Source organism: Bos javanicus, chromosome 1 (assembly GCF_032452875.1).
Source record: "Bos javanicus breed banteng chromosome 1, ARS-OSU_banteng_1.0, whole genome shotgun sequence".
Taxonomy (NCBI): Eukaryota; Metazoa; Chordata; class Mammalia; order Artiodactyla; family Bovidae; genus Bos; species Bos javanicus.
In genome coordinates, this window is record NC_083868.1 from 66,096,223 (window position 1) to 66,109,487 (window position 13,265).

The 13,265-nt window shown below is 32.1% G+C and overlaps 2 protein-coding genes across 9 annotated transcripts in view; one reads left to right on the plus strand and one right to left on the minus strand.

Annotated features, from left to right (window-relative positions):
• STXBP5L (syntaxin binding protein 5L) overlaps positions 1 to 13,265 on the plus strand; it is a 330,969-nt gene that overhangs the window by 240,226 nt on the left and 77,478 nt on the right. For all 8 annotated transcript variants that reach the window (XM_061401581.1, XM_061401487.1, XM_061401832.1 and 5 more), the window contains one exon: positions 7,033 to 7,098. In XM_061401581.1, coding sequence (XP_061257565.1) covers positions 7,033 to 7,098 — 66 coding nt within the window. The remainder of the gene's footprint in view (positions 1 to 7,032; positions 7,099 to 13,265) is intronic.
• POLQ (DNA polymerase theta) overlaps positions 1 to 13,265 on the minus strand; it is a 251,403-nt gene that overhangs the window by 46,612 nt on the left and 191,526 nt on the right. The window lies entirely within an intron of this gene.

Genomic DNA, 13,265 nt, shown 5'->3' on the forward strand with positions numbered 1-13,265 from the left:
GAGTGAGCAAGAGGAGATGAGGTGATAGGGTTCTGGAAAAAGAACCAAATGGAAATTCTAGTGTTGCAAAGTATAATAAATGAGAGAAAAATTCAGTAGAGGAACTCAATAGTAGATTGAACTAGCAGAAATAAGAATCAGCAAATTGGAAGGTAGGTTGATAGAAATTATGCATTCTTAAGAACAGAGAAAAATGCAGAAAATTAACTTTAGAGAAGTATGGGACACTTAAATGCACCAATATGTCCATAATAAAGTAGTAGAATAAGGGAAGAGAGAAAAAGAACATGAAAACTTCCAGAATTTGAAGAAGTCCAGGTAGGATAAAAGCAAAGATACCACACTGATGCACATCATAGTAAAAATGCTGGAAAACTAGAAAATGTTAAAAAAATAACAGAAAAATGACTTATCACATATGACTCAAAAAATAGGACAGACACAGGGGAAGCCAGAAGACTTTAGGATGAATTTTCAAAGTGCTAAAAGGAAAAAAATATATATAAAGATTCTTATCACCAGCAAAACCACATTCAAAAATGTAGGTTAAATAAAGGTATTCCCAGAAAGGCTTATGGCCAAAATATTTACTTATAATTCCACTAATGCTATTAGCTATATTATTTGTATTTTGACTGCTTTACAAGATTATTGCTTATTTTATTATTAAAAAAAAAAAAGGTATTCCCAGATAAACAAAAACAGAATTTTCTTCTAGCAGAGAAAGTGAAATCGCTCAGTCATGTCTGACTCTTAGCGACCCTATGGACTGTAGCCTACCAGGCTCCTCCCTCCATGGGATTCTCCAGGCAAGAGTACTGGAGTGGGTTGCCATTTCCTTCTCCAGGGGATCTTCCCGACCCAGGGATCAAACCCAGATCTCCCGTATTCCAGGCAGATGCTTTAACCTCTGAGCCACTTTTCTTCTAGCAAGAGCCATCCTCAGAGAATTACTGAGGGAGATCTTCAGGCTGAAAGAAAGTGACCCAAATGGTAATTTGAATCTAGACAAAGAAACAACACTGTTATGGTAGTTATAAACTAATAGAGTAAGTGTGTATGTCTTCTCTTAACTGATTTAAAAAGCAATTTCTGAAACAATATGTATAAAATTGTATTGGTAGGCCAATAATATATAGAAATGTAATATGTTTTCCAGTAACACAAAGAAGGTGGTGGGAGCAAAGTTGTATTGATATCTGAGTAAGTAGATGATGGCTCTACCAGAACAAATGAAGAAAGCCACAATGGTAAATCAGAAGGTTAATATATAAACTTATAAATATATGTATGTTCTCTTCTCTTGACTTTTATAAAAAATAAAATTATATAAAGCAATAATTATAGCAATATGTTGTTGGGGTTTGTAATACATATGGATATAATATGTATACCAGTAATAGCATATAAAAGAGGAAGAAGAAATGGTGCTACAAGAATAACGTTTCTATATCTATTGGAATTTAGTATACATCAGAAATAGATTCTTACAAGATGTATATGTTAAATCTCAGAATAACCACTAAGAGCTCCAAAAATATAGGGTAAAATTTATCACTTTACTATCTAAATATCACTTAAGTATTTACTTAAATACAAGCAAACCAATAAGGAAGAATTAGAAGAATAGAAATACATGAGTTATGCAGGAAACCTAAAATGACACATGTAACCCTGTATCAGTAATAACATTTAATGTGGATAGATAATAATAATAAAAAAAATCAAAAGACAGATTGTTGAGCTGAATTTTTAAATAAATCAAGATCCAATTCCATGCTGTCTGAAGGTGACACCAAAAGATACAAATGGGAAAAGTAAAAGGATAGAAAAATATCAGACAAACAGCAAACATTAAAAAAAAAAAAAAAACTGGAATAGCTCTACTAATATCAGACAAAAAGATTTTGAATAAAAAATTTTTATTAAAAAGGGACATTTAAAGTGATAAAAATGGTCAGTATATCAAGAAGATGTAACAAACCTAACAACTAGCTTCCCTAACAGCTCAGTTGGTAAACAATCCACCTGCAATGCAGGAGATGCCAGTTCTATTCCTGGGTTGGGCTACCCACTCCAGTATTCATGGGCTTCCCTTGTGGCTCAGCTGGTAAAGAATCTGCCTGCAATGCAGGAGACCTGGGTTCAATCCCTGGGTTGGGAAGATCCTCTGAAGAAGGGAAAGGCTACCCACTCCAGTATTCTGGCCTGGAGAATTCCATGGACTATACAGTCCATGGGGTCACAAAGAGTCGGACACAACTGAGCGACTTTCACTTCACTTCAGATACCTAACAATAGAGTTACAAAGTATTTGAAGCAATATCTGACAGACTCAAAGGGAGAAACAGACAATTCAACAATTACTGGATATTTTTTTTTCTTTTAAAACTATGATAGTTTTTTAATTTAAAAATTTCTTTTTTTTTTTTTTTAAATTTTTTATTCCTTTATTTCTCATGTGTTCCCCATCCTGAACCCTCCTCCCTCCTCCCTCCCCATACCATCCCTCTGGGTCATCCCAGTGCACCAGCCCCAAGCATCCAGCATCGTGCATTGAACCTGGACTGGCATCTCGTTTCATACATGACATTTCACATGTTTCAATGCCATTCTCCCAAATCTTCCCACCCTCTCCCTCTCCCACAGAGTCCATAATCCTGTTCTATACATCAGTGTCTCTTTTGCTGTCTCGTATACAGGGTTATCGTTATCATCTTTCTAAATTCCATATATATGCGTTAGTATACTGTATTGGTGTTTTTCCTTCTGGCTTACTTCACTCTGTATAATAGGCTCCAGTTTCATCCACCTCATTAGAACTGATTCAAATGTATTCTTTTTAATGGCTGAGTAATACTCCATTGTGTATATGTACCACAGCTTTCTTATCCATTCATCTGCTGATGGACATCTAGGTTGCTTCCATGTCCAGGCTATTATAAACAGTGCTGCGATGAACATTGGAGTACACGTGTCTCTTTCCCTTCTGGTTTCCTCAGTGTGTATGCCCAGCAGTGGGATTGCTGGATCATAAGGCAGTTCTATTTCCAGTTTTTTAAGGAATCTCCACACTGTTCTCCATAGTGGCTGTACTAGTTTGCATTCCCACCAACAGTGTAAGAGGGTTCCCTTTTCTCCACACCCTCTCCAGCATTTATTATTTGTAGACTTTTGGATCGCAGCCATTCTGACTGGTGTGAAATGGTACCTCATAGTGGTTTTGATTTGCATTTCTCTGATAATGAGTGATGTTGAGCATCTTTTCATGTGTTTGTTAGCCATCTGTATGTCTTCTTTGGAGAAATGTCTATTTAGATCTTTGGCCCATTTTTTGATTGGGTCATTTATTTTTCTGGAGTTGAGCTGTAGGACTTGCTTGTATATTTTTGAGATTAGTTGTTTGTCGGTTGCTTCATTTGCTATTATTTTCTCCCATTCTGAAGGCTGTCTTTTCACCTTGCTAATAGTTTCCTTTGATGTGCAGAAGCTTTTAAGTTTAATTAGGTCCCATTTGTTTATTTTTGCTTTTATTTCCAATATTCTGGGAGGTGGGTCATAGAGGATCCTGCTGTGATGTATGTCAGAGAGTGTTTTGCCTATGTTCTCCTCTAGGAGTTTTATAGTTTCTGGTCTTATGTTGAGATCTTTAATCCATTTTGGATTAAATCCAAATGGATTTAATCCAAAAATGGATTAAAAAAGAAAACTACAGGCCAATATCACTGATGAATATAGATGCAAAAATCCTAAACAAAATTCTAGCAATCAGAATCCAACAACACATTAAAAAGATCATACACCATGACCAAGTGGGCTTTATCCCAGGGATGCAAGGATTCTTCAATATCTGCAAATCAATCAATGTAATACACCACATTAACAAATTGAAAAACAAAAACCATATGATTATCTCAATAGATGCAGAGAAAGCCTTTGACAAAATTCAACACCCATTTATGATAAAAACTCTCCAGAAAGCAGGAATAGAAGGAACATACCTCAACATAATAAAAGCTATATATGACAAACCCACAGCAAACATTATCCTCAATGGTGAAAAATTGAAAGCATTTCCTCTAAAGTCAGGAACAAGACAAGGGTGCCCACTTTCACCATTACTATTCAACATAGTTTTGGAAGTTTTGGCCACAGCAATCAGAGCAGAAAAGGAAATAAAAGGAATCCAAATTGGAAAAGAAGAAGTAAAACTCTCACTATTTGCAGATGACATGATCCTCTACATAGAAAACCCTAAAGACTCCACCAGAAAATTACTAGAACTAATCAATGATTATAGTAAAGTTGCAGGATATAAAATCAACACACAGAAATCCCTTGCATTCCTATACACTAATAATGAGAAAACAGAAAGAGAAATTAAGGAAACAATTCCATTCACCATTGCAACGAAAAGAATAAAATACTTAGGAATATATCTACCTAAAGAAACTAAAGACTTATATATAGAAAACTATAAAACTCTGGTGAAAGAAATCAAAGAGGACACTAATAGATGGAGAAATATACCATGTTCATGGATTGGAAGAATCAATATAGTGAAAATGAGTATACTACCCAAAGCAATTTATAGATTCAATGCAATCCCTATCAAGCTACCAACAGTATTCTTCACAGAGCTAGAACAAATAATTTCACAATTTGTATGGAAATACAAAGAACCTCGAATAGCCAAAGCGATCTTGAGAAAGAAAAATGGAACTGGAGGAATCAACCTACCTGACTTCAGGCTCTACTACAAAGCCACAGTTATCAAGACAGTATGGTACTGGCACAAAGACAGAAATATAGATCAATGGAACAAAATAGAAAGCCCAGAGGTAAATCCACGCACATATGGACACCTTATCTTTGACAAAGGAGGCAAGAATATACAATGGATTAAAGACAATCTCTTTAACAAGTGGTGCTGGGAAATCTGGTCAACCACTTGTAAAAGAATGAAACTAGACCACTTTCTAACACCATATACAAAAATAAACTCAAAATGGATATTTTAATACTCTACTTTTAAATATAATACAAGAACTAGGCAGAAGGTCAAAAACTAAATAGAAGACTTGAAAAATGCCATGTCTTAAGACCTCTGTACTCAAATCTACAGAAAGGAAATGTTTAAACATTATTCAAATGGAGGTACCATGTTTATGGGCTGGAAAACTCAGTATTTTTAAGATGCTTATTCTATCCAATTTTATCTATAAATTTATCAAAATTCACTAATAATCTAGCATATCTCAGTTGGTAAAGAGTCTGCCTGCAATGCAGGAAACCCAGGTTCAATTCCTGTGTTGGGAAGATCCCCTGGAGAAGGAAATGGCAACTCACTCCAGTATTCTTGCCTGGAGAATCCCATGTTCAGAGGAGCCTGGCAGGCTACAGTCTGTGAGGTTGCAAGAGTTAGACTCGACTGAGTGACTAAGCACAACACCACAACATATCTTTTTATAGAATTGACAAATTCTAAAAATGTATATTAGAAATTCAAAGAATCTAGAATAACTAAAACATATTTTGAAAAGAACAGAGTTGGAAGATTTCACTTCCTGATTACAAGATGTACTGTAAACCTACATTAATTAGATATTGTGGTAGTCAAAAAAAAGACAAATAGACCAATGATTGTAGAAGAGAGAATCAAGAAACTGACCCATGCATATGTGGTCAATTTATTTTTGACTAAGGCACTAATACAAATCAATTAGGAAAGGAAAATCTTTTTAACAAATAATGATGGAACAACTGGGCAAATGGGGGGAAAAATGGACCTTAATCCGTATCTCACACCATAGTCAGAATTAACTTGAGAAGAATTGTAGTCCTGGAAATTAAATTTTCTTGAGAAAACAAAGAATGATATCTTCATTACCATGGGATAGGCAATGATTACTTATACAGGAATCAAAAAAATTCAAAATAAAAAAAACAAATTTTCCTTAAGGTAAATTAATCTTTTGCTTATCGAAAGACATTTTATTGCCTTAAAGAAAATGGAACAATAATTCACAAATGGAAGAAAATACTCACAATTACTTCTGATGAAAGACTCTTAAGCAAAATATATAAAGAATTCTGTTGAAGTTTTGGCACCACTCATTTCTGTAACCTTAAGTAAATAAACTTGCCAAACTTACAATTTCTTTTTTATAAACATAATGGCTGGGCTTAAGTGTCACAGTGGACATTATTCTAAAGTGCTATGATTTTTTTAATCTACAGCAAGTTTATTGGTATAAGTTACATAAGAGGATGGTAGGAAAGGAATATGAATAAAGATCATTTCGGTATTGACAATAGCTTTTAAGTACCCCTGGGTATGGGGATTTACATTAAAGTAGAAACTCTATTTACAAAGAAAAAAAAGTGAAACTCTCCAACTAGGATAGGAAAATGATAAGGATATTTTATAAATGCCATAGGAATGTAGACTGGCAGATAGTGGGAATTACAAAATGTTTGTTAATCCATTGTGCCTGTCCTTGTGTTTTTCAGGAAAGTGACATTAGAATAAAGGAATATTAGAAATGAGGAAAATAGAGCGCTTATTATAAGAAGGAATTTGATACCATTCAACACATCACTTAGTATTTACTTAACTTTTATAAATAAGTATAATATTTAAAATTTGTAACATCTCCTTAAAGGTCTTTTAAAAAGCCAGTAACCATTTCCCTTGGAATTGGAGATTTGATTAGATCTTTTTTTAAAAGTTCTAATTCATGTTATTCTTGGTCTACTTTCAGATGAAACTAGGTCATTTACTAAAATATTTGATATAAAAAATAGGAAAAGGGATTTTGTATTTTTCCACCATTATATTCAATTACCCTAAATATGTCAGTTATTGCTTCTCTTGTATCATTGTTAAAGTTTTTCAAAAAAATTGTCATAACATGAGCATAGAAAAGTTCTCACAGGGGAAAAACAAAGCCTTATTTTAAAACTTATAGGAATTAATAATTATCTATGAAACATTAGAAAATTCCTCATGTTTTTTCATTTCATTTTCAGGCTTAACTGAGTTGAATGACAGTCCAGTTCCCCAGGAACTTGAGCGCTGCAAGTCTCCTACTTCAGGTAAACATGAGTGGTAATTCTCAGGCTTCTGGTAACTCATGGTAGTAATCCACTGCCTTATCATCATAATTCTTGGGAAATTCATAATTTTGGTAATTAGGTATAATTTCATTTCTGAAATTCAACCATAAGCAAATTTGATTCCAAAATAAAATATAAATGTCTTAAAATATTTATAGCTTCCCCCAAAATTAAGATCAAAGGTATCTTGCAAAAGTGCAATACTTTTAAAGACATTTTAAAGGAAGGTTATTCTACAGATATATTAGTAATGCTAAGTAAAAATTGGTTATATTATGTAGAAATTGTCTTATAGCTAGAGCTTAATTAGTGGGAAATACACACTACAGGCAGAGGAGCATAAGAAACTAGCCCTCTGGATCATAGTTTTGAAACATATGTATTTGTTGGCAAAGAAAAATTATATGTTGGGAGTAAAACAAAGTGTGAGCCCATTATATTAAAAACATGAGTATAAAGGTTATTAGGAGTAAGTTTTTGCAACATTTGCAAAATTAAGAAGTTTTTAAAGTATGTGAAAAAAATTTAAACAGGTAGAAATTGGTGGTGGTAATCATTATGAATGATTTGCATTCTTAAAAAATTTATATTTACCTGATTTTAGTATTATATAAATCCTTAAGCACCAAAAAGTTAGGTATATCTTTGACATTGAACTGTAGGTCTGTTTTCATAGGGTACCCAAATATTATAATTCATTTTTATTTAAAAAATTATTTTAAACTTCATGCAAATTTGTAAATAGTAATCTCTTTATAAAGCAGTGAATTTTGACCTTTAGAAATTCAGCTGGAATTGTGACATTTCTTCACTTTACTCCCTTAAGAGTTGCTAGTTGTTTATTCTTTAGGAATATAGATTGAATAGAATCTAGTTGTGTCCTGTGTAAATTTCTGTTTTAATCATATCCATTTAATCCTTATTGTACTGCTTTCATTTTAAGCATAGCCTCATACATTTACCCTTTCTTTTGTATTCCCATTGGCACCATCCTAATCTAGGTATTTATTATACCTATGATATCACAAAGATATTCTAACAGGTGTCTGTTTTCCATGTCTCCCTCTTAGAATTCATTTTGCATATCATGGTGCAAAATTAATCTTAAATTATTACTTTGATATACTCCTGAATCACAAATCTTCAATTAAAATATAATTCAACATCCTGTATCAAATTTAGATAATTTAACCTCACTTTAAATTCTCATCCATAATCTGAATTTGAAAGTAATACATATATTGGTTTCAACATCAAAAATGGAATAAAAAACTGTCCCTTTCATCTTTCCCCATGCATTATTTCCATCCTCTTGAAAAAATAAACATTATTATTAGTTTGTTTATCCTTCTAGACAGTTTGTGTTTGTAAACAAAAAGAAGTAGGCTTTTGCTTTCTGTTTTATACAAAAGCAGTGTATCATATGCATTTCACCGTACTTTGCTTGTTTCACTTTACGGTGTATCTTGCTTTCCATTTCATTATTTTCTTATTCTTATTTACATTATATGATATTGAATGACATGTGTGTACTATAATTTATTTAATCACTTCACCAGTTAAAGTATCCTTAGTTCAGTACTAGTCTGTTGCTGTGTCAAACTGCTACAGTAACTAAATGTTGTGCAGGTATACCAAGTGGATGAATTCCTAAAATTGAAGTTGCTGGGTCAAAGAGCATATACTCCTTTAATCTCCAGTTGCTCTCCTTGGGGTTTGTAACTTTTCATTCCTTCCAGCAATAACATAAAAATACTTGTTATCAAATTTTTAAATTTTTGCAAGTCTGTTTAGTAAAAGAGATATGTCAGTGCAGTTTCAATTTACCTCTCACATATTGTAAGTGATATTGAATACCTTTTCATATATTTAAGAGCTCTTTAAATATTTTGTGAATTATCTATTCATATACTTTGCTCATTTTCTATAGGGTTGTTTATTCTTTTCATAATAATTAGTCTTCTTCATAAGTTAAAATTTTCTCTGTGACATGAGACCCAAATATTTTTTTTCAATTTAACTTTTAACTTTGCTTATGGTGTATTTTACTGTAGTTTTTTTTTTTTTTTTTAATAATCAGACATTGATCTTTTCCTTTAAGGACTTCTTTATGCCCAGCAATTTAAATACTATACATTATCTACCTTTTTTTTTTTTTTTAACATTTTAGTAGAATTCCCCCGTCAATCATTTACCCATCGTTACTTATTTGCATATTCATACTTTCTCTGAAATGTACAATGAACATATGCAAAGATTGAGAGCCTTTCTTTAATTAGGCTACCAAGTAGCTGATCTATTTTCTGTTTATTTAAAGAGAAACAATGGTTTACTATTTTTTGTTTTTTTACCTTACTGATTTCTGCTTTTATCATTATTAGTACCCTCCTCTGTTTTCCTTCATTTTTTCCCTGTCACCTTTTTGTGGTAGATGCTTAATTCATTTATATTTATTATTTCTTACATATTGATATAACAGGGCTAAATTTCTCTTTGAACTCTGCATTAAACATGTAATACCTTTTGATATATTAAGATTGCATTAAGAGTATTTTATATATAGTAAACAATTTGTTTATATTTCTTTGACCCAACAGTTATTTAATGTAAGTGTGTGGCATTAGGCAGCTGAAAGTATTACCTTATTATGTCGTTCATGTCCTTACTTACATTTTGATTACTTGATTTGTCAAAGATGGGAAAAAGGCAAATTAAAATATTGTATTAATAATGTATTTCTATTTGTTCTTGTATCTTCTATTTTTTATTCTTTATATTCATGTGGAAATATTCAAAGATATATGCATCCTTTATGTTAATCACCATTGTTCATATTATATTGTGTCCACCTGATATCACCTTTTTGCTATTAATACCACAACTCTTGCTTTTATTTGTAATTTCTTTTTGTATTTCTTGGCCCTACCTCTTTTGGGATAAACTTTTTTTTTAACTGAGGTATAATAAATAAACCTCAAAGTGCATAATTCTTAAGAGTTCAGGTAGACTAGTTTTTACAAATGAATACTCCATGTAAACATACCCATATCAAAAGATATGGAATGTTACTAGATACCACTCTTTTGCCCCTCTCAGCCACTAACACCCACAAAGGTACCTACTATTCTGACTTTTAACATCATAGATTAGTTTTGTGGGTTTTGGACTATCAGATGAATGAAATCATTCAATATTTACATTTTATTTTTTGCTTTTTTTTTTTCAATATATATAATATTCATCTATGTTACTGATATTTATTGATGTGTAATACTCCATTATACAAACACATCTCTGTGCAGTTTATTATTGCTGAATATTTAGGTGGTTTTCAGTTGGGAGCTATTATAAGTAAAGCTGTTATGACCAATCTTGTACAATTTTTAGTACAAATATAACTTATCTCTGTGTTACATGTATCTGGGAGTGGAGTTTTGGGGCTACAAGGTATGCATATGTTAAACTTCAGTAGATACTACTGAATTTTCTAAAGTGGTTACACCAATTTTACTTCCATTAATAGCATATAAAAGTTCTGTTTGTTCCACATACTCAACAGTGTTTTTATTTTTCCAACTTTAGTCATTCTGAGGTATATATAGGACTATCTCACTGTGGAATCTAATTGCAATGCATGTCCCTGATGTCTAATGATTTTGATGAACTTCTTTTATGTTAATTGACTACTTTTAATATCATCTTTTATGAGATATTCAAGTCTTCTCTCATTGTTATTATGTTGCCAAGTTTTTCTTTTGGTAAGAAATTCTGTGTATGTGTATAGATAGGTACAACGAAGTACTTTTGTTGGGTGTATATAGAGCAAACTATCTTCTCCCATTCTGTGCCTCACCTTTTACTCTCTTAAAGGTGGTCTTTTGATGAACAAAATATTTTAATGCTAATATTGCTCAATGTATCAATATTTTTTTATTGTTAATGCATTATGTGTTTTGTTTTTACAAACATCTTTGTCTACCCTAAGGTCATAAAACTGTTTCCCTGTTTTCTAGGAGCCTCATTGTTTTACCTTCAATTTTAAGTTCAAGTTCCACTTGAAATGTATTTGTGTCTAATGTGAGGAAAGAGTCAAGGTTTATTACTTTCATTTAGGTATCCAGTTGATAAGGACCATTTATGAAAAAACTATCGTTTCCTCTAGGCACTAAAATGGTACTTTTGTCACAAATTAGTGTACTCTACTGTGTATCTATGTTTCTAGACTTTATGTTCTATTTCATTTACATGTTTATCTATCATTTATCCTATTCCTTATTGTTTTAACTGCTGTAGCTTTGCAGTATTGCTGATAGCATAGGTCCTTCAATTTTGTTTTTGTGGTTCTTTTTCAATAATGCTATAGTTATTTTAGGTCTTTTGTGTTTTCATATAACTTTTAGAAAAAAATTATCAGTTTGCACACAAATCGACATGCTTGGATAGTGACTACAGTTTCATTGTATCTGTAGATCAGTTCGTCAGAGCTGATATTCAACAATGAATTTTCTATTTGGTATCTCTTCATTTATTTCTTCTTTCAGTAATATTTTTCTTTTTCTTTGTAGAGGTCTTACACATCTTTCATTACCTTTATTACTCAGTATTTGATTTTTTGTTAATTTTTTAATATCTTTTTTTATACTTTGTGGCTTTAATATAAAAGTAATTAATTTTTGTGTATTGATATTATATCCAGAACATTTGATAAACTTATTTAACTTCAGTAATTTGTCAGTTCTTTTAGATTACCTATGTATCTAATTATCCTCCACGGGGTCAAAGAGTCAGACATGACTGAGTGACTGAACTGAACTGAACTGACTCTGTTAAAAGGACAAGTCTATTTCTTCTTTCTAAAGGAAGAAATCAGCTAGAACCTCCAAAACAATGTTGAATAGATGTGATGTTAGCAGATATGTTTTCTTTTTTTCCAGTCTCAGGTATATGTCTTTCAAGATTTCATAGTTAATTATGAGGATTGCTACGGGCTTTTAATAGACATTCTGCTTTTAGTCCTCTGCCTTGGATGTTTCTTCTTTCATTAATGTTAAAGCAGATCTGGAAACACTGTCACTTTTTTTTTTTTTTTTTGGCAAAGCACTCAAAGGACTTTGCATGCAATCAAATAGATTGCTTCAAAACAGGAAGATTTTGACTACTTTTGTATTATGTTATTTGGAACAGAAATGCTTGACTAAGATTCATTACCACTTCAGTGCCTTATTTGAGAATGGTTTACTGGCAGGTCCCATTCTTCTTTGGACTTCACTGGTGGCTCAGACGGTAAAGCGTCTGTCTACAATGTGAGAGACCTGGGTTCAATCCCTGGGTTGGGAAGGTTCCCTGGAGAAGGAAATGGCAACCCACTCTAGTACTCTTGGCTTGAAAATCCCATGGACAGAGGAGCTTGGTGCAGGCTACTATCCATGGGGTCCCAAAGAGTTGGGCACGACTGAGTGACTTCACTTTCACTTTCATTCTTCTTTAGTAGCCATTTTAAACTATAAATAATCATGATTGAGGAATGATATTTTTTCTTACATTAGCTTTCTAATCACTGTATATATTTCTTAAAATATGTGCAGTTTATCTTTCTGGGGAAAATACTAACAGATTTTTTTTTATCTTAGTTAAAATTGCTGGAAATAATGAATATTTGCTTATTCCATTTGTCATGAAAAAGGAAAAATAATTGTGTTATATTAATGAATCTTTTTAATCCCACAAAGGAGAATGTGTTCAACACTATTTCCAGCATACTATGCTAATAAATGTACATTAAAACACAGTCTGCAATCTCTTGCTGTTGTAAAAATTGCTGCATTCAATCTAGATTATCAGGAAAGGTATAGTTAAGAAATGAAGATTCTTAGCCCAATCAGATCTTAAAATGTAACCATGAAAAAAACATCATTTAAAATTTTAACAGTAGCTTTATAAAATTCATGATGTATATTATCTTTAGAGGTAGAAAAGAATGAAAATATAAACAGTTAAAATGTTCAGATAACTTACAAGTGATAGAATCAATATACCTGGTTAAGAATATTTGTAATACATTCTAACTTTTGAAAAACTAATAAAAACAGTCATGCCCTCTAGCAAGTCTCTTTGATTTATACACTTAGGGAAATTTCATAGGTCTG